The sequence below is a fragment of the Phyllostomus hastatus genome, unplaced genomic scaffold, assembly GCF_019186645.2.
Source record: "Phyllostomus hastatus isolate PE091 unplaced genomic scaffold, TTU_PhHast_1.1 phas_contig_17, whole genome shotgun sequence".
Classification (NCBI taxonomy): domain Eukaryota; kingdom Metazoa; phylum Chordata; class Mammalia; order Chiroptera; family Phyllostomidae; genus Phyllostomus; species Phyllostomus hastatus.
In genome coordinates, this window is record NW_025333664.1 from 44,457,686 (window position 1) to 44,479,022 (window position 21,337).

A 21,337-nucleotide genomic window follows, 5' to 3' on the forward strand; every position below is an offset into this window, starting at 1 on the left:
GTTATTTTTTGGGGGGGGGGTTAAAGATTAACATCTATAGCTTTTCCACATTTTTAAAATTAAATTGACTTTATTCCAGAAGTAAGCTGGAGAAACTCTAATCCAAAAATTTTGTGTAAAGCATCCAGCATCATTTATTGTCAGTAAGCACACTGTATAAAAGTTACCACATACCCAGTAGTGTGATGAGGATTATTTTTATAACTTTACATTTTCTTAAACACCAATTTTTAATTGGATTTTCATGATGTTGACCAATTTTCTACCCTTCAATAAAAGATGACAGGATAGGAGATGGTCTAATATGGGGAGATACCTTTATTCATTTTCCCTTTAATGAAAAAGATTAGAGGTAGTTTCCTGAAAATTGAAAATTGTGATGGTGATGCTTATTTGAAGAGCATTAAATTTAATGGATCCTTTGCTTCCAATGTGAGGGTAGTAAAAGTGTGGATAACATAAGTTGGGGGTGAGTGTATTGTTCTTTAGTGGGATTTCTCATTGTTGGTCTTAAGTACTGACCTGTTATGAAATCATACTTTTTCACTGCCAGGTACCGAATACAGAGGCTCAGTGGAATATAAGGCTGGGTTGAGCATGACTTTCATTTATGAACAAGAATAGCTAGATGAAGACAATTGTTGGTTTAAAGGGGTTATTGTCTTAAGTGAACAAGCCTATCTAAGGATAAATGAACTAGTTAACTTGCATACTTCTAATTTACATAGACCGAAAATAACCCATACTTCTCTATCCAGTGACTTGAGAAATATGATTGCTTCAGTGTTAGTGTTCTCGTTTTTCTTTTTGATTCCTATTTTCCCCTCATCACTTTGTAGCAAGCTAGAAAACTGGAGTCTATGCAGGACAGCTCTTCGTGAAATTGGTTTATTTTGGCCACTGGAGGAAGAGGGGGTTGAAAAGTCAAGTAACACCAGTTTATTTCTTGACCCATAAAAAACACTGTTTCTATAATATCATAGCAGAAGAAAAGTGGCTATGTGGAGCTCGGCTCCTAACAACAAAGATCAGAGCTTTGTATAGAAACTCCTGTGAATTGAGACTTTTCATGCTGTTTTATTATAATGAATATAAGTTCTATTTCAGGGAAAGTAAAAAACTCATTTACCAAAAAAAGTATAAATCTATATCCTAAATATTTTAGTGAAAAGTTATAATGAACAAACAAACAAAAAAGATATGCATGTCTAACAGGTGATTCATGTGAATGTTGCTGGTCTGGGGCCATGCTTGGAGAACCACTGCTCTGAGGGAGCTGCCCATGCTTACATTCTCATAAGTAGAGTATTCAGAGTGAAACCCATGTTTTATGTATTCCAGTTCATTCTCTTCTCCATGCAGAGTGATGAGAACAGGATGCTGAGACAGCCTGAAAACAGCTCCTAAAGAACATACTGGTACTTTCCTCACTCCAAAGTGTTGACAGCAGAGTCTACATAATTTGGGTACTACTATACCTCCATCATATCTACCCAACCTGCTTTTCTTTTCATGACCTTTGTTTATCTCATATGATCTTTAAGATTTTTTAAGGAAGTCACTTAATAAATAATACATTCTTAAAGGAAACCCTCTCCCTTAATTTGAATGTCATAGTTGGGTATCTAGGGCAGGGTAGGCTGCTTTCTCATCATATTATGTACATATCACCAGAGTTCATTTAAATAAGACACTAAAGAAGAGTTGATTATATAAGTCACTGACAATACTAGATGCTCAGTCCTGGGTAAATTATGCCTTTAATAAGCTCAGTGGCAGAAATCATCAAAGCCAGGCCAGCTGCTGAGAGCCCTTGAGATGATTTTCTAATTAGCTAGTAACTGAAGTGGCTGTCAAGACTGCTTTCCTCTGGCTTCCAAGGGTCAAGCCTCTCCTTGGTGCACTGCTGTTGACAGAAGCAGCTGTCTCTCCCAGAGACCTGCAGCCCAGATGCAAGCCAGGAAACTCTGGACTTGAGAAGCACATTAGAAGGGTGGAAATAGGAGAGATATTCACATTTCCAACAAAGGAGCCATTCCTTCTGGCTGAAGGAGGGGTTGAGGACCCTGCTCTACACTCTATTCATCACTTACCCTGGGAAGATCCATGGGCCCTCCAGCAGCTGGGACCAACCATACCCAGGGGCATCACTCTCACCACCTGAAGGAGAAGGTCCCTGGTGAAGAAACGTGCTGACTGGTCTTCCTTCAGCTCCATACTTAGTGGCTTGGAAGAGGACAACTTTGAGGGTCCACCTTCCCCAGCCTCTTCTTGCCTCTCGGCAGGGATGAGGTGGGGCAAAGGGGGAGAGCTCACCTTTCTGGACCTCTTAGATCCTTTGAGCAAAAGGGTCTCTGTTTTGTTTTCCAGATGTTTCTCCTCATCTCTTCTTCCAGCTGTCCTGGGAGCACAGTGATTTCTACATGCTGTGGTCCCCAGGCTTCTTGTCTCTAAATAATTCTATTTAGTGAAGTGTTCCATCAGTTCTTTTCAGAATTGTCTGAAGAAGCTTCAAAATATTCAGATGCCTAGGTTCTCTTCTAGATTGAGTAACTCAGAGCATCTGGGGACAGGCCCCAGGCAGCAGTATTTGTGAATTTCCCTAGCAGGACCAACTTGCAACCAGTGCAAGGCACCTGTATCTGCAAGGTGAGGCCATGTCAGAGCCCCTGTGAGGGATGGGGCCTCCTCTTCTGTGGCAGTCTAAGCAGGTTCTGTGCCAGGCCTCTCCAGGAGTGACTACTGCTCTGCCCAGCTCATTAACTCTGACAAAAAGTGTCCTCTGCTTAATGTCAGCATGCTTGGGGCAAAAATGGACAGTCCCAGAAGCTTTGACCTACCAAGCACTGGAGAACCTGGTTGGGGATGTTAATCATAACACATATAGTGCTTGTTGGTGCCAAATATTGTTATGTTTCACATGTCAGCTTATTTAGCCCATATATTATGCTGTTTCCCAAAATGCCTGGTGTTCAGAAATCACCTTCCCAACCCTACACTGTCAGCTGAATCAAAACTCTTAGTAACTCAGCCTGATGATTGTCTCTCGACTTTGGAGAAGAACTTCTCTATCATCCCTGAATTTTCCAATCTCCTGTTCTTCAGGTGCATATGGTTTTGTCATTATTATAATTCTGTGTTGAGGGCAGTGACTCTTGGTATCCACTCAACTCTTTCCTTATTTCAGTAATTTTAAAAATCTAAAATACTTTTACCAATCCCTGCATCTCATTCTTGACCCAGGCCTAGAGTTTGAGGCATGGTAGAACTTGAGAGCAAAGTAGGGAAATGGGACAGGTAGAAGAGTGTCCTTCTTAGGATGAGCTAAACAGTACCTTACATGTCTCCCTCCACCCTCATCTCAGGTGGGAGCCAAGCATCCCAATTGCTCACTCTCTGGGCAATTCACTGTTGCTTGAGTAGTTTGCATCTCAAATGCTTCTCTGATTCCAATCTAAACATGAAAGTTGTGAAAGAGTATTTCTAAAAACAATGTGATTCCCTACTCTGGGTCTTGGACACACAGGATATTACAGTTTAATCTCCACCAGTTCCTAGTATTGTCAGTGAAGTTTATACCCTAACTTTCTCTCTACTAAACCCTTTCTGGGCAATGTTCTGAGGAGAACAGTGACAGACCCTTATAAATTAATCCAGTGCTTAACAAACTAATTTTTATGCCACTTAATATAGTAATGAATAAAATTAAAATGGAGAGTCTCCATTTATTAGAGTATTCATATGTCCTGGTTTGCCTGGACAGCATAATTACTGCTAGAGCTTCCTTCACTCCCAAAATTATTTGTTTTGAGTACAACTCATTATCAAGTTGTGAGTTAAGACAGAAAGTGGTCAGCCTGTCAGCAAAGCTTGCTCTTTTTTGGTCATTTCTACAAAGTAGAGATAATAATGTTTTTCTAATATATCTCAGGATTGTTTTAAATACAAGTTAGATTTGAAAAGACTGTTGGTAGAAACCTATATACAACTAACAACAAAAGCAATAATAATGCAGGGTAGGTTATCAATGGCCTACATCATTCCATTTAACCTTTGCCCTCTGAAGACAGCCAATCAGTGGAACCTCAAACAGTGTGGACCATGTGGGGGCTGGCCGATCTCAAATCTCATTTTCCAGGTTGTCCCTTTAAGGCCACCCAAAGAAATGTAAAAGAGAAATAACCAGGATGACTAATGCTAACTCAGTATTGCCCACAACCAGGCACTCTTCTAGTCATGGTATGTGTGCCAATGTGATGGATCATCACAGCACCAAAATAGGTAATTACTATTATCAGGTTCACTTTCCAGATGTGGAAAGTGAGGCTTAAAGAGACTGAGGAACTTGTCCAACATTGAATATCTGAGAAGAGGTAGAGCTGGATTTGAACCAGGCAGCATAATTTCAATGTCACAACACTACTGGGTCCTGCCCTGGCTGCTCTGTGTTGGCCTGGAATGCCCCAGGCCTGCCCCACTCTGACCTCCACTGCAGTAGTCCTGGTACAAGCACACGGTTCTTGCCTTCACTTTTGCAATAGCCCCAAAGGCTCTCTGTGAAGACCTGACAGACCTGGACCCTCAACCAGAGAGCTACACAGATCCCAGTTCTGACCCTGACACCCTGGCTTATCTAGGTTCTCTGCTTTTTCACAACTTTGCATGAGGACCCTAGGCCTCCATTGGGCACACAAGGTAACCCCAGTCTATTGTAGCCTCAACAATCCTCATCATTGCCCATAAAATCCCACTGTCATGCCAGGCACCCAACACTGCTACCACTTTGCACCCCACTCCCCAGGCCCCCAGCAGGTTCTGCTTTGATATCTCCTTTCCTTAGAGGCTAATTTTGTCCTCACTGCCATGGCCATCTTCTGCTCCTTGTGACCTTCTCTGTGAAGCCTTCTGTAGCTCTCACCATTGCTACCCTTCCTCTGCGATGCCAGGCACTTTCTTATATGCCTTATTGAGTAGTGGAGAATATCAAAGGTCCCTACAGCCCTGAAAACCTCATAGTGAGGCAGCCTGTGCATTATCTTCATTATCACTGAATGAATGAATGAATGAATGCTCAGTCTCCCTGTCTCCAGAACTCCAGAAATGCTGGTTTTGGATGTTCCCATTATGGCATGCATCACACTCAATTTGTACTGCTTTCTATTAACCGTGGAAGACAGTGATACATATATACCTTATTAAATTCTAACATTGCCAGCCCAAAAAGCCAGTGGTGCAGGGCAGTCAACAGACCATGAAGGGTAAGCTTAGCATGAAGAGCTCATCAGTAATGGCCAGGTTCAGCAGGTAGATGTTGGTGGCTATATTCATCTTGACATAGAGGAGGATGACGAAGATGACCAGTGGATTGCCCACCACACCTACCAGGAAGACCACATAAATACATTGGATGGTGATCATGTTTGCTGCTCCCATGTCCCCTGGTTCTGTTGCCAGTGACTCTTCTGTGGGGCACTGCTTGCAATGGCTGCCTAGAGCCAGGCTGTCTGTCAGGATCTTCACAACCATGCATGACAGCTGGGGACATCAGGAGAATGATGAATGTATGTGGAGAGGGATGGCAGAGGGACAGAATCAGAGCACATTAGGAGGATAACTTTCTAAAGTAGAGATGAGAACATTTCAAAGGTTTACATGATTAGAAGAACCACAGAAAATACATTTCAGGGAAGAGAGTGTTCTGGCCATTAAATGGACAGAGAGGACAGCAGAAGTGAAGTATCTAGGCATTTGGAATAATTCTGGGACACCTCCATATTGGGCCCAGAGGAGACTCTTGGTAGAGAGGTGTTGGGAACCACCCTGCCTGGCATCAGAAGCTGTAACCCCCACCAAGGCTAAGGCTGAGGGAATGACCTTGGAACCATAAACCACCAAGGAGACAAGCTTATCTCCCTGGCAGGAGTGCTACTTCTGCTACTTCACCCATAACTGGCCCCCAATGCTTGGTCAATTAGCCAATGACGGGTAAGATTCCCCAAGGGGGGAATGACCTAAGACAGGCATGATCGCGTGGAAGGCCCCCAAGGAAGGACTTTGGGTGCTACAGCAAAAGGGGGTGATGGACCCTTGCCCCTCGGCTTTGACGTAGCCTGAGTCCTCATTGTCTGTGAGAAAATCTCCTAATCTCTTGGCTGCCTTACTTCCCTTGCTCCACCTAAGCCTGAAACAATGACAGGGCGGTGCAGCTCTGTGATGGAAAGGGCAGGTTCCCTGAGTGATCAGGCCTAAGAAAGAATATGTAAAATCCTGTGAGACCTGCTTTGTTTAGAATGCTTTCAATTGAATGACAAGGGTCCAAGGAAGAAGTATGTTTGTTCCTTAAAGTTTTTTACAGCTCTTTAGCTATCTGATCCTGACTCAAAATAGGCCCTCAGAGTTCCTTGTTCTCTATTGTTTGATCCTTACTTCCTGGCAATGAGTAATGAGCTTTACCTGAGTTCCTGTGTAAATGAACCCAATAAAAGCCATTGAGGAAAAGGCTCTTGGCCCTTCTCCTGTGAGAGATCGGCCACCTTTCCTCCCCAAGCAGATCATGTCTTGGTAGACTTATTCTCATCAGTGGCAGCCGGGGGGAGCCCTGTAGGTGGAGCCCCCCCCACCCCCTCCCCCCCACACACACACACAGAGGTAATTTAAGGGTCTCTTCCAGTCCAGGATTCAATGGGAAAGCCCTATATTCCTCCCTCCATCCAAATCTGAAGTTCTCCTTGGCCTCTCACCCAAATCCTTATACCATCTAGAATTACAAAAGCACCATCTTCTTCACTGTAAGGGTTTCTCCCCTAGAAACAAAGATGAAAGTAGAGCCAAAAGAAAGGACAAGATGTATTAAAGGTGTGTCCATAAAGGAGAGGGGGACTGCAAAGACAAATCTTTTAAATGACTCCACTTGGTTGACAGAAACTGGGGACAGAGATTGGGGTCATATACTGTGTTGTACAAGTGCTGATCACACCCCCTACCTGCAAATAAAGCCTGGATGAATAGCAGTGGGAAGACTTCATCACCTTCTCTGAAAGTTTACCTCAAGCTGGCCTCATCTTAGATCCCAATCCTGATGGCCTGGGAACCACTTCCAGAGGCACCAGACCTTTTCAGGACTGCGTTGGGAGCTCAATCAGGCCATCACCCTACAGTCCTTGGGCACAAAAGGACAGCACCGTCCTTGTGAAACGTTTTCTGGGCAAATCCCAACTTGAATTCTCCTGAGTCCTTGGCCAACTATCTATGGTTAGGTTTGGGAGGAGGGTAGAGAAGGAGATGGCTATAGGCTGGGCTGTCCAGCCCAGAGTAGTCCATCCCCAAGTGTGAATTCACATTCTCTGGAGTTTGAAGCAGGAGGAAACCAAGATTTGAACATTGACCCTTTAAGACTGCCCCATCCCCATGCATATTTCAGGGTACTCTGGTGGATATGCACCACCCAAGACAGCCAAGATTCATGGTGGAGATTTTCAAACATCTAGCTCCAATGTCTGCTGCCCCTATCTAAGTGACTACCATGCACGGAGCATATGGGTCAGGGGTCAGCCTTCTTTTGTGGCATCTCTGCCTCCATGTACCCATCTTCATTATCTGCACCCACCTCATCTCAACCACACAGAAATATACCTGAGAAGGTCTCAGGATTTTCCATGGCTTGTAGCATCATGGTTTGGGTGGGCTGAGGCTGGGGCCACTGGCAGACCTAGAACTCACCCATATATAAGTAGAAGCCTCAGGTCCCACTGTTATGATGCTATAAAGTGAATTTAGTGATGGGGAAGACCCTGCATGTCTTTCAGAGATTTAAAGGGACAGGGGACAGTGCCGAGAGCCAGAGAATGACAAGGGCTGGACAATTACCTCTTTGCTGTGAGGTTAGCCCCCTACCATCTTGGACACCTCATTACTGAAAGGGAGGACTCAGGGATCCCCAGCTCCATGGCTGTGAGTCCCCAAGAGCAGAGCAGAGTGGCAGAGGGTTGGGGAGTGGTCTGCAAAGGACTGGAGAAGGAAAGATCTGGGGTGAGGTCTGGATCCCAGCAGAGCCATAAGTGGGAGGGGCTGAGCAGTGGGGGTCATTGAAGGTGGGGAAACCTGGTGGGGCACAGGTCTCCAGAAGCCCCTATGTAGGCAGAGCAGGGAGACCCTAGCACATCTGCAAGGGAGCTGGTGCCTAGCAGAACGTTCATCCCCCTCAGCATTCCCCTGCTGCCCTAGGCTGGCACTCATGGTTGTGAGGATTCTGACAGACAGCCTGGCTCTAGGCAGCCATTGCAAGCAGTGCCCCACAGAAGAGTCACTGGCAACAGAACCAGGGGACATGGGAGCAGCAAACATGATCACCATCCAATGCATTTATGTGGTCTTCCTGGTAGGTGTGGTGGGCAATCCACTGGTCATCTTCGTCATCCTCCTCTATGTCAAGATGAATATAGCCACCAACATCTACCTGCTGAACCTGGCCATCACTGATGAGCTCTTCATGCTAAGCTTACCCTTCATGGCCTGTTGGCTTCCCTGTGCCACTGGCCTTTTGGGCCGGCTCCGTGGAGTGCTCAGCATAGATGCCCTTAACATGTTCATCAGTGTCTTCTGTCTTAAGTGCTCAAATAAGACCTACACTGCTCACAGCCACATACCATCAATCCAGTATGGTCAAGCTAATTAATTTGGGTGTGTGGCTGTCTTCATTGCTTGTGACCCTGACCATTACCATCTTCCTGGATGCCAGGCCAGCCCAGAGAAACCTGGCTTTGGCCTGGTACCTGCACTGGTCACACTCAGCCTGGTGGGTGGTCTTCGTTGTCTATACTTTCCTATTGGGCTTGCTGTTGCTGGGCCTGGCCATCAGCCTGTGCTACCTGCTTATCATGTATAAGATGATGGCAGTGGCACTAAGGGCTGCCTGGCAGCAGCAGAGATGCTCAGAGAAGAATATATGGCTGGTGCTGATGGTGGTGGCTGTCTTTGTGCTCTGCTGGATGTCTTTCTATGTGGGGTAGCTACTAAAAGTGTGACCAGCCTGATGTTACCATCAACTGTATGTCCCTCATCCTCAACTATGCCAACAGCTGTGCCAATCCCTTCTTCTATGGCTTCTTCCCTGACAATTTCTGCCATTCTTCCCAGCAAGTTCTGTACCTGTGCTGCTGCCTCCTGGATCCTGCTGGCAGTTCTGAGGAAGAGCAACTGGACTACAATGCCACTGCTCTCTAGAGCAGAGGTGGGCCAGAATGTATATGTTCCCCACTCCCCTGCCAGCAGTAATCTGCAACCAAAACCCAGTTACGAGCAGGTGACCTTCACCAGCACCATCACCTTCTGAAGAGCCCTTTTTACCACCTATTCTGTGTGGCCACTTCAAGGTGGTCTGCACCACCCTTCCAGTCCAGCAAACTGCCTCTCCTGGATGTTCATCTAAGAACCACCATCTCTTTCCCACATGGCCACCTCCCAATCTGGGTGCCAGCCCCATAAGCATCAGAACTCTTCTGCTTTCTCTTTTCTCTAGGACTCTGGCTCTCAAAAGGATACCTCTTGGGGGGATAGGACTCCTTTGAGAATTGGCCTAGGATATTAGTCATTCTTAAGCTATTGGCTATTTTTCAAGGGGTGAAAAACAAGAGGATGATAGGGAGGAATAGCCACCTGCATGTGACTTTTTATAGCAACTCTGCATGAGAGAAGACTGTCCAAGAGTGGAAGCTGTCCTTGCTTTGCTCTATGCAGATTTTGCCTTATGGTGGGACATATCATGTATGAAAATAAGGAAGAAAGATGCCTACAAGGACAATCCTTTTGCTTCTGTTCCTGGGATCTTGTGCTAAATGAGATTTGTGTGCAACAGCCTGAGGCACCGGCTCTGTCACCCCCAGGCCCAATGTCTGCTTACAAACACAAGTGTCACCTTAGTTGTCTTAGGCCAGTAGCAGCCTTCCTGTGAGTAGAAAAGGTTTAGAGAAAACTTGCATAAGGATTGTTACAAGGCATAAAACCAGGTCAGTGGGGGGGAAAAAAAGCACACAAACAGAGAAGATAAATGCACCTAGTTCCTATGATGTGGTTTCTTTTTTTTCTTTTTTTCGTTTTTCTTTTGCCCTGATCTTTTGCTGTAACAGCATGATACCTCATGAAGGTGGAAGTTTACACTATGGTGGTGAGGTGGAGGGGAGCCAGGGGAAGAGGAGAGAAGACCCAAGAATGCAGGTGGAAATCAGCCTAGGTTTTGGATAGAGGAGGATGCTTGCTTTATTGTCCCTGTTAATAAAATGTCAACATTTAGTAAAACATTAGCCAGATCTAGATAATAAACATATAGACTAAATACAGTGCAAGGCCATAATTTTTTGCCTGATGTTAACTCAATGATGAATTCTCTTTCCCCGAAAGAAAAAGTTCACTTAAGAGGATCTTCAGTACTGTAGGGGGCTGAGGAAATGCTTGCAATGCATATGCTGGAATTTGAAGTGAAAACATGCCATTAAACATGAATGCAGTGCTATGTAGGAGACTCTAGCTGGTTTAGCATAGAAAATGAGACTTCTAGGTTTGGTTGGCCTGGTCCTGATGATGAGAGGAAGATATGGGGGAGTAGGGAAGGCAGCTGAAGAGAGTGCCCTCTGTTCTTCCTAGTGGTCAGCTTCTAGAACTCACACCTTCCAGCAGGAGGGCTTCAGAGAAAACATTCTGGACTCATTGGCCAAGCAGATGTTACCTGTCCTGGGCCTTCTCAGGCAGCCAGTAGGTTGTCCAAATTGGACATATGGGAGGTGCTGCGAGGCTGAAGAAGATCATCAAGGCAGATCCAGAAGGGCAACCTGAGGGTATGCTCTGATTAAACTGTGGGGCAGGGCAACTCCTCTCTGAGTGAGGGAGAGGCAGAAAAAGGCCCTCCCTGAAATATTCCAGTGAAAGTCAAGGTTTTACCAGAGGTGAGCAAGTGCCTGGTATATGGGAAACTGTCAGGAGAGCTGAGTTCTGGTCTGAGATATAGGTGTCATATGACCCAGGTAAGGGTTATCACAATTCTTCATAGTTCTGCCTGTGAACTCAGATACTCCTTCTAGGACTAGCACATGGTGACTCTCTGAAGTCAAATGTTATGCTTTTTCCACACTGTATATTTTAATTTATCCCTTACTGAATGAAAAAGCAAAGCACCTTGATCTAAACTGTCTTTGAGTATTAAACTATTGGATACTGACCCTCCTAGTGCCCAGCCAACAGAATGATGTGTCAGAAGGGATCAGTGCTGATCCAGTAGGATCCAGCTCAGTCTACTGGGCTGGTGGGCCAGGTGAGATGTTCGAGGTGTGCACATTTGTGTGGTCCACATCTGGCTTAGAACATATGTAGCCAAGTCTGTACTACATATTGGAGACATGACTGTGGATTGGAAGCTCCTAAATAAGATGCAGAACTCCTTAAACTTGCAAATAACCATGCAGACACATGTGCATACACACATAAACACCCCCATACATGAGCCATCCGTAACTTGTCAGTAGCCACTAGAGTTACCAGGGGCATCTGAAGTCAGCACTACTGTCTGTGGCCCTTGTGTAACCATAACTTCTTTGCAGTCTTTAAAACTGAACTATTTCTTTCTTTCCCAATGCCAGACAGTGCCTGGAAGAGTGGGCACATGATAAATGTAGTTGAACTAAGCTGCAAGGACACCTCAGGCTGATGGCAGTGAGGTAAGGGGTTCTGACAATTGTCTGAAATGAGTGTGAGCTGCTGGGCTATTCCCAGCATGGGTGGGGTTGAGATGCTTTTCTTCAATGTGGCACAATGACTCTCAAGATGAACAAGGCAAACTTTCTGATGAACAAGATGGGGCACTGACTAGGGGGTCTTAACAACACTCATGCTTGGTTGAGTATTTTAAAATGCAACCTTTTTAACATAGGGATGTTTGAAGGAGAGACAGCCTTAGGTGCTGGAAAGAAAAGTCACTAGAAGTAGGGACTTCAGCAGCCAGGTCCTGTAAACAGTGACTTACCCTCTCTAAACCTCAACTTCCCACTTCAAATATGCACAAAAGAAGGTTGTGAATTTTGAGTTCTTTCCAGTTATAAACTATGCTTTCTCAAAGACACTCACAAGACATGTTAACTGAGACAAGGTGAGGCTGAAGACAGCATTTCTTTATGCTTAATGCCCTCTCTATCATCTGTTAAAAATGAGCATCAGCATTTCCTTTGACCCCAATGCAATAAATCACACAGGAGAGGTGGCATGGGTGGAGTCCCATTAGCCATTTTCTCCCTCAGCTGCAGATCCTTCTCAGTTCCTGGGGCTAAATGATTCAGCAGCAGCAAAGGAAACCCATAAAACCCTTCCTTGTGGTTCCTGAGTAGCAAGACTTCAGTGAATTGAGGTCAGTGATGGGGACAGCAAATGTCCTGAGGGCTCTGACATGTTTTACCTGCCTGGCAAAGGCTGTGAAGGTGCTTTGACCTTAGCATACTAAGAGGAACAGCATTTAGTTGCAACATGAGTGAAAGCAATTATTTTTTTATCACAGGAAAAAACAGTCTTCAGGCACCACTCAATCAGTAAACTAGCTTTGCCTTTTAAAATTACATTTAATTTATTGTCAAGTGAAAAACCAGGTGTTAAAGTTTTACAGATGGTTGGGAAGATAACATTTGGACATGGCACACACAGTCACTCATTGGACTTCTTGCCCCATTTGTCAGCACTATGCCTTTGAGCCATGAATACTGTTTTTATAGTAACCTTTAAATTCTAGCTTCACTTTCACTAAAAAACATCTTACTTAGCATTGTTAGGTGTTAAAGGCAAATCTGAACAGAAAAAAAAAAAAACAAGCACATATAGCATGTGTAGGCTGTGTTACCTCAGAAATCAGATGAAGAAGCCTGACCAGTGTCTGGGCAAATCCCCAAGAATTTGTGTGTGGAAGCCTTCTCTGGCAGGCTCTCAGTTGCAAATTATCACCAGCTCTCATACTCCCTTACCCTAAGTGTATGACAGAATAGCCTCAAATTTCTTGAGCACAAATGTCAAAATCCTAAGATTCTGTCTTCTTTCATAACTCTACAGTGTTGCCCACTACCACCTACATCATGCACACTTGACACTAAGCTCTTTGGATGTGGGTGAAGGTGTGTGGAAGATGTAGGTGGGTTTATGTGCACATGAGCATGCATGCATGTAGCAACCTGAATCCTGCTGCCTTCTGGAAATGCAGCAGCTTTGAGGTACAGTGGGAGCCTCCACAGACAGCTCCCTTACCCTCATGAAGCTTAGAGGTTGATTAGTAGCAAAAGGTAGACATTAATATGATAAGCACAGAACTGAGAGTGCAATTCTAAACTGGAATAAAAAATACACAAGAAAAGAACCTAGTTTTAATGAGATGATATGCTAAAAAACCTGACCTTGCCTTAGGGAGTGGCTGCATGAGAATTAACCAGAAGAAATGGGTTCATCAAAATGTGTGAAGAGCTCTCAGCAGAAGGGACACCATGTACAAAGGATCTTTGGATGATGCCCAGCCAGCTGGAGGATTTGGTATACACAGACCAAAAATGCCTCATAAGCCCTTTTGAGGATATGGGACTCTGCCATGGGATAGCACTGACAAGCCCTAATGACAGTCTTGATCTACTGGGCAAAGAAACCCATCAACTCTTGAGTCCTCACGAAATGGCATACAAACATTTTACTTTTCCGGGGAGGGCAGCAGGAGGATCCTGCAGGTCCTTTTCATTTCAACATTTAGCAACTTTGTACCTACTGGAAGGCAGTGTGCTCAGGCATATGAATAAATTGATTTAGTGTCCAATAAGAAAGAGTACTTTTGAAATGGGGGAGAACCAACATATATATCTTTAAATCCAAAATCATTAAATATGTTGCCTAGGATGGGAGTAATGACTTCTAAAAATACAACCTATGCCTTCCTATTATCAAAGACATCATGGGAAGATGGCAGTGAGATAGGTGAGAGCGGAGTCCACCTCCCCCTTGTGCACAGGTGGAATACTTGGCCAATCTCCTGAGGAACAGAGTGAACAGCCAATGGTACCCCAGCATATATGAAGATTGGAAGACAAAACTGTAGAGGACATTGAAAAAATCAGGCATTTGGTACTTTAAATACCATAGAATACATTCCCTCTGCCTTAAACCATTTTCCCTTCCCCCTCCAACTGAATACACGCACACACACACACACACACACACACACACACAACAATGGAAAGACAAAGAAACAACCCCAGATGAAAGGAAAGAAGGAAGTCTCAGAGAGAATTCTAAATGAAATAGAGGCAGGTCAACTATCACGTATTGAGTTCAAAGCAATGGTTATCAGGAAACTCAATGAGCTCACAGCAAATTATCGAAAACTGCAGGAAATCTACAATGAACTCACTGCACACTGTATCAACATGAAAAAGGAAATAGAAACTATCAACAAGGGCTAAGAGGAAATGAAGAATGCCATTTCTGAACTGAAGAACACAGTAGAAGAAATGCAGGCAGGGTAGATGAAGCACAGGATCAGATCAGTGAGCTGGAGGACAAGGTAGAGAGAAACACCCAGAAAGAGCAAGAAAAGAAAAAGAGACCCAGTGATAATAAAGAGGGGTTAAGAGAAATGCAGGACAACAATGAAATTGTAATAATATCCATATAATAGGGATAACAGAAGGAGAAGAGGAGGAGCAAGGGGTAAAAAACCTGTTTGAAAAACTACTGATGGAGAACTTCCCTAATTTGACGAGAGGAAACGTCACACAATTCCAGGAAACATGAAGAGTCTCAACCAAGAAGAACCCAAAGAGGCCCACTTCAATAACTAATTCCCATAATTAAAATGGCAAAATTCAAAGACAAAGAGACAATCCTAAACGCAGCAAGGGAAAAACAGGAAATAACATACAAGGGAGACCAGATAAGGCTAGCAGCTGACTTCTCAATGGAAACACTCAAAGTCAGAAGAAATAGCAAGGAATATTCCAAATAATTAAAACCAAGGGCCTGCAACCAAGACTACTCTACTCAGCAAGGCTCTAAATTAAAATAGAAGGCCAAATAAGAAGCTCTCTGGACAAAAGAAGCCTCAAAGACTATACCTCTTCCAAATCAACTCTGCAAGAGATGCTAAACTGTCTGCTTTAAGAGCAAGAAGAAAAACAGTGAAAGAGAGAGGAACTAAGAAACAAAAAAAAATGGCAATGAATAAGTACCTATAAATATTAGCATTAAATGTGAATGGATTAAATGCTCAAATCAAAAGACATAGAATAGCAGAATGGATAAGAAGCATGACTCACATGTATGCTGCCTACAAGACACCCACCTCAGAACAAAAGACCTACACAGAGTGAAAGTGAAGAGCTGGAAACAAATATTCCAAGCAAATGGACAGGGGAAAAAAGGCGGTGTAGCAATACTCATATCAGATAAAATAGACTTCAAAAAAAAAAAAAGAGCCATAAAAAGAGACCCAGAAGGTCACTTCATAATATTCAAGGGAAGCATTCATCAATAAGACATAAACATTGTAAATGTACATGCACCCAATGCAGGAGCACCAAAATACATAAAGAAAATCCTGGAGGATGTCAAGAATTATATTGAAAGCAACACAATCATAGTAGGGGATTTTAACACCTTACTGTCAAAAATGGACAGATCTTCCAAATACATATCAACAAAGATATTGTGGCATTGAACAATGCCCTAGATGAAATGTATTTAAGTGATATATACAGAGACTTTCACCCCCAAAGAAGCAAAATGCACACATTCTTTTCAAATGCATACAGAACATTTTCAAAGATAGACCACATGATAGGACTCAAAACAAGCCTCAACAAATTCAAGAAAATTGAAATCATATCAAGAATTTTCTCTGACCACAAGGGACTGAAACTAGAAGCAAACCTCAAGTAAAAAACCCCAAAACACTCAAACTCATGGAGATTGAATAGTATGGTATTAAACAATGAATCTGTCAAGAATGAGATTAAGGAAGAAATCAAAAAGTTTCTGGAAACAAATGAAAATGAACTTACAACAACCAAAACTTATGGGATACTGTGACGGCAGTCCTGAGAGGGAAGTTCATAGTGATACAGGCCTACCTAAAAAAGATAGAAACATTTCAAATAAACAACCTAATCCTATGCCAACAAAAACTTGAGGAACAACAACAAAGACAGCCCAGAGCAAGAAGAAGGGAGGAAACAACCAAGATCAGTGCAGAATTAAACAAAACTAGAGACTAAAAGCACAATTCTAAGAATCAATAAATGCAGAAGGTGGTTCTTTGAAAAGATAAACAAAATTAACAAGCTTATAATCAGATTCATCAAGAAAAAGAGAGACAAGACCCAAATAAGCACAATCAGAAATTAAAGAGGAGAGATTAAAATTGAAACCACAGAAATACAAACAATTGTAAGAAAGTATTACGAAGAACTACATACCAAGAAATTTGAAAACCTAGGTGAAATGGACTTCTAGAAAAATAAAATCTTTCAAAATTGAATGAAGAAGAAGCATAAAACCTGAACAGACCAATAACAGCTGATGAAATTGAAGCAGTAATAAAAAATAACTGACCCAAAAGAGCCCTGGACCAGACAGTTTCACAGGTGAATTTTACAAAGCATTTGAGGAAGAGCTAATCCCTATTCTTCACAGAGTATTCCAAAAAATTCCAAGAAGATGGAAGATTCCCAAATTCTTTTTATGATGCCAGCATCACCCTAATCCCCAAAACCAGATAAAGACACAAGAAAGAAAGAAAACTTTAGGTCAATATCATTGATAAACATAGACACTAAAATCCTCAACAATGTATTGGCAAACTGCATTCAACAACACATTAAAAAGATCATACACCATGATCAAGTCGGATTCATCACAGGGATACAAGGTTGGTACAATATTTGGAAATCAATAAACATAATACATCACATAAACAAAAGCAAAGACAAAAATCACATGAGCATATCAATAGATAAAGAAAAAGTATTTTATAAGGTACAGCACCCAATTATGATGAAAACACTTAGCAAAGTGAGAATAGAGGGAGCATTCCTCAACATAATAAAGGCCATATATGAGACACCTACAGCCAACATCATACTCAACGGGCAAAAACTTAAAGCTGACCCACTAAGATAAGGAACAAGGCAAGGACGTCTGCTTTCACCACTTCTATTCAACTTATTATTAGAAACACTAGCCACAGCAATCAGACAAGAAAAAGAAAGAAAAGTCATCCAAACTGGATAAGAGGAAGCAAAATTGTCATTGTTTGCAGATGACATGATAGTGTACATAGAAATCCTATAGACTCCACCAAAAAATCACTTGACATAATAAGTGAGTTTGGCAAAACAGCAGGATACAAAGTCATTATTCAGAAACCAAAGGCATTTTTTTACACCAACAATGAAATATCGGAAACAGAAATCAGGAAAAAATACCTTTGATATAGCAACAAGAAAAATGAAGTGTCAAAGAATAAACCGAACCAAGGAGGTGAAAGACCTGTACTCAGAAATCTACACAACATTGAAGAAAGAAATTAAGGAAGACACAAACAAATGAAAGCATGAACCATATTCATGGACTGGAAGAATTAACATCATCACAATGTCCATACTACCCAAAGCAATTTATAGATTCAACACAATTCCTATTAAAACACCAATGGCATATTTCACAGATATAGAATTAATATTTCCAAAATTTGTATTTTGAACTACAAACAACCCAGAATAGCTGCAGGTATTTTGAGAAGATACTGGGGATCACAGTACCTGGCATCAAACTATATTATATTACAAGACCACTTTAATCAAAACAGCCCTGTATAGGCATAAGAGCAGAAACATAGATCAATGGAACAGAATAGTGAGCCTAGAAATAAGTCCAAGTCTCTATGGTCAATTAATATTTGACCAATGGGGAAGAAGCATAAAATGGAGTAAAAATAGCCTCTTTAACAAGTGGTATTGGGAGATTTGGACAGATACCTGCAAAAAAATGAAACTCAATCACCAACTTATACCATACAAAAAAAAATTCAAGGTGGATGAAAGACTTAAATATAAGTTGTAACACCATGGAAGTCTTAGAGGAAAACATTGGCAGGAAAATCTCAGATATTCTGGACATCAACATCTTCACAGATATGTCCTCTAAAGCAAGGAACATGAAGGAAAGAATAAACAAATGGGATCTCATCAGATTAAAAGCTTCTTCATGGTCAAAGAAAAGAACATTAAAATAAAATGAGAACCAACTATGTGGGAAAACATATTTTCCAATGACTCCTCAGACAAGGGTTTGATCTCCAAAATATATGAACTCACAAGACTTCACTCTAGGAAGTAAAAAAAAATTAAAAAATGGGCAAAAGACTTGAACAGACACTTCTCCAAGGAGGACATACAAAGGTTCCAGAGGCATATAAAGAGATGCTCAGCATCACTAGCCATCAGAGAGATGCAAATTAAAGCCACAATGAGATACCACCTCACACCAGACAGAATGGCCATCATAAACAAATTAAGAAACAATTGTTGAAGATGTGGAGAAAAGGAACCTTAGTATATTGTTGGTGGGAATGCAGACTAGGACAGCCACAGTGGAAAACAGTATGGAATTTCCTCAGAAAACTAAAAATTGAACTGCCTTTTGACCCAGTAATTCCAGTGCTGGGATTATATCCCCAAAGCCCTGAAACACCAATCTAAAAGAACCGATACACCCCCAATGTTCATAGCAGCACAATTTACAACAGCCAAGTACTAGAAGCAACCTAAGTGCCCATAAGTAAATGAGTATATCAAAAAACTATGGTACATTTACACAGTGGAATACTATTCAGCAGAGAGAAAGAAGGAATTCCTACCCTTTGCAACAGCATGGATGGAACTGGAGTGCAGTATGCTAAGTGAAATAAGCCAGGCAGTGAGGGACAAATACCATATGATATCATTTTTAACTGGAACATGATCAACAAAAGAAAAAAAAACAAAAAAAAAGTGTACCCAGAGACATTGAAACTGAAAACAACCTAACAATAGCCAGATGGGAGGGGGGAAGGGACAATGAGGGGAAGGGTTTTCTGGAACTACTATTAAGGACACATGGACAAAACCAAGGGGGAGTGTGGAAGCAAGGGACAGAGATGGGTTTGGCTTGAGTCAGGGGGAGTGATGGGGGTAAAATGCAGACAACTATAATTGAACAACAATAAAATAACTATTAAAAAACTTAAAAAAGAAAATATGCACAAAAAAAGACATCATGGCCATCCACTGGTGAAGTATAGAGTTGAAATATATGGGTTGAAGTAACTTGACACTGTCCAAATGCAGTGTTGGCACAATGTGGACATGTGGTGAGCAGGTCAAGAGAATAGACTTGGAGACCTGAAGACCAGGGACATAAAACCCCCTTACCAGCTGAGTGTGACTACAGGAAAGTTATGTAGCTCTGCAGAAATGGAAGAACAATAGAATATACCCCTAACTGTTCAGTATCTTCCCCAGAGGAAGCGTCACCTTTCAAGTGGTGACCAAATGACAGAAAAGAAAAACAAGTAGGCTGATGCAGGGTGGGTTTTGAGGAGGGTTCTTTTTGGCTTTAAAAATTTTTTTTACATCTGTCTTCTTTTCAGCCATTCTGAACGGGCCATGATGTTTTTAAATCTGTTTTTATTGAAGTATATTGTACATCGAAGTCTACAGTTCTATGAATTTTGACACATATATCATTACAGTTGTTTAACTTCCTCCCCAATCAAGGTAGCAGCTATTTCTATCACCACAAACTTTTTTTGTGGTGGTCATGATCTGTGCCCTGAGAAGGCAAGCAGATAATAGCATGGAGAGGGCACAAGGGGATCGGAGCTTCCAAAATTGAGGGAGGCAACCTAACCATTGCAATTTCTTAGCCTCTTTTTCCAAAGCAGAGAGACCTCAATTAATTTGCTTAGGAAACTATGCTCTTGTGATCTTCTGGATTTGAAAAGATGCACCTTGGGGTCCAGAAATACCCACCCACAAACCAGGAGCTTGTGTATTTTCCTGGACACATCACTAACTTCTCAATGACCTCGGAATCTTTTACTTTGAGCTATTGAGAGAGTATAGGTTGCCCACCAAGCTAGGGGTTCAGAACTCCCTTCAAAGCCTTGCATTGTAGAGTATTTCTTAAGACCCAGAGCCATCATAACCATTGTTCCATTTGTCATGGCTCTCACCTAGCTTGCTGCTAGTTTTTTACTGCTCCATCATCTTCACTCCATGTTTGTTACAATGGATCCTGCACATTGGAAATTCAGACAAATTAAACAGAGAAGCAGGGACCTTCTTAGACTTTCCTTTCTTCTGTGTTACTGTTGGATTTCTAAAGTCCTACCTCTTAGGACTTTAATATCTGGACACAAGAGTCCAGATATTAAAATATCTGGACTCCAGATATCTGGTCCAGTTTAAAATATCTGGAGACAAGAGTCAAATCCTCTCAAAGAAACACCAAAAGTGGTGCTTTTGGTTTCCTCCACCATTGTGAAACATATTTCATACATGTGCCCCAAATGCAAGGGTGGTGGTGTACAAGGCTAAAGACCTCCAAAGAGTTTGTAGAAGGTGGGCCCTCATTCCTATGAAAATGAAATTGCATTAAGGCAGAAGACAGAGGGAAGATGTGAGAAGATTGTGGAAAAGTCCCTCTTCTTTGCAGGGTAGTTGAACAAAGATTTCTGTGAATCATCCAGTGTTGAGTAAGCAGTTAGTGCCAGCCTTAGTGTGAAGACAGAAGGAAGATGCCAGGAGGGTGATGGAGAAGAGTTGCCATACATCAAATATTCAGAAGAAAGCAGGTTGAACCTGAGAATAATATTGGTCATGAATGTCTTATCTTAAAAAAAATATTTATTTCAGGCAGGAGTCAGGGAACTGTCTGGTCTATGTACCCTAGGGGAGGTAATTGTCCTCTTGGACTCCACATTAGAAGATTAGTGTTTTTCACTGGATCCCTGAAACCCTTCTTCTGTTTGCTCTCTGTTTCCAGGGGTATGACCTAGAGCATGGCACTCCAGGATTCTTTTGTCTTTCACAGTCACACTTTCAAAACACTCCTAAAAACTTTGGTTTTGTTAGAATCTGATGTTAAACAGTATTTTCTTTCTCTTGTGAGAGGAAGCCAGTTGTTTGCCTACATCTGAACCTGCTGACCAAAAAAAAAGAGGAAGTTCTTTCTTAAAACAAAAAGAGATTGCGTTAAACCCAGGTACATATTCTGTAAAAGAAAGAAAGAAAAAGGG

General features: G+C 42.2%; 1 protein-coding gene across 1 annotated transcript; it reads left to right on the top strand.

Moving 5' to 3' along the window:
• The first annotated feature begins 8,233 nt into the window (after nt 1-8,233).
• SSTR4 (somatostatin receptor 4) lies at nt 8,234-9,331 on the top strand. Its single transcript, XM_045832621.1, is given in 6 exon segments — nt 8,234-8,510; nt 8,513-8,549; nt 8,551-8,607; nt 8,609-9,019; nt 9,021-9,269; nt 9,271-9,331. Coding segments are annotated over 6 exon segments (1,092 nt in total).
• Nucleotides 9,332-21,337: the final 12,006 nt, after the last annotated feature.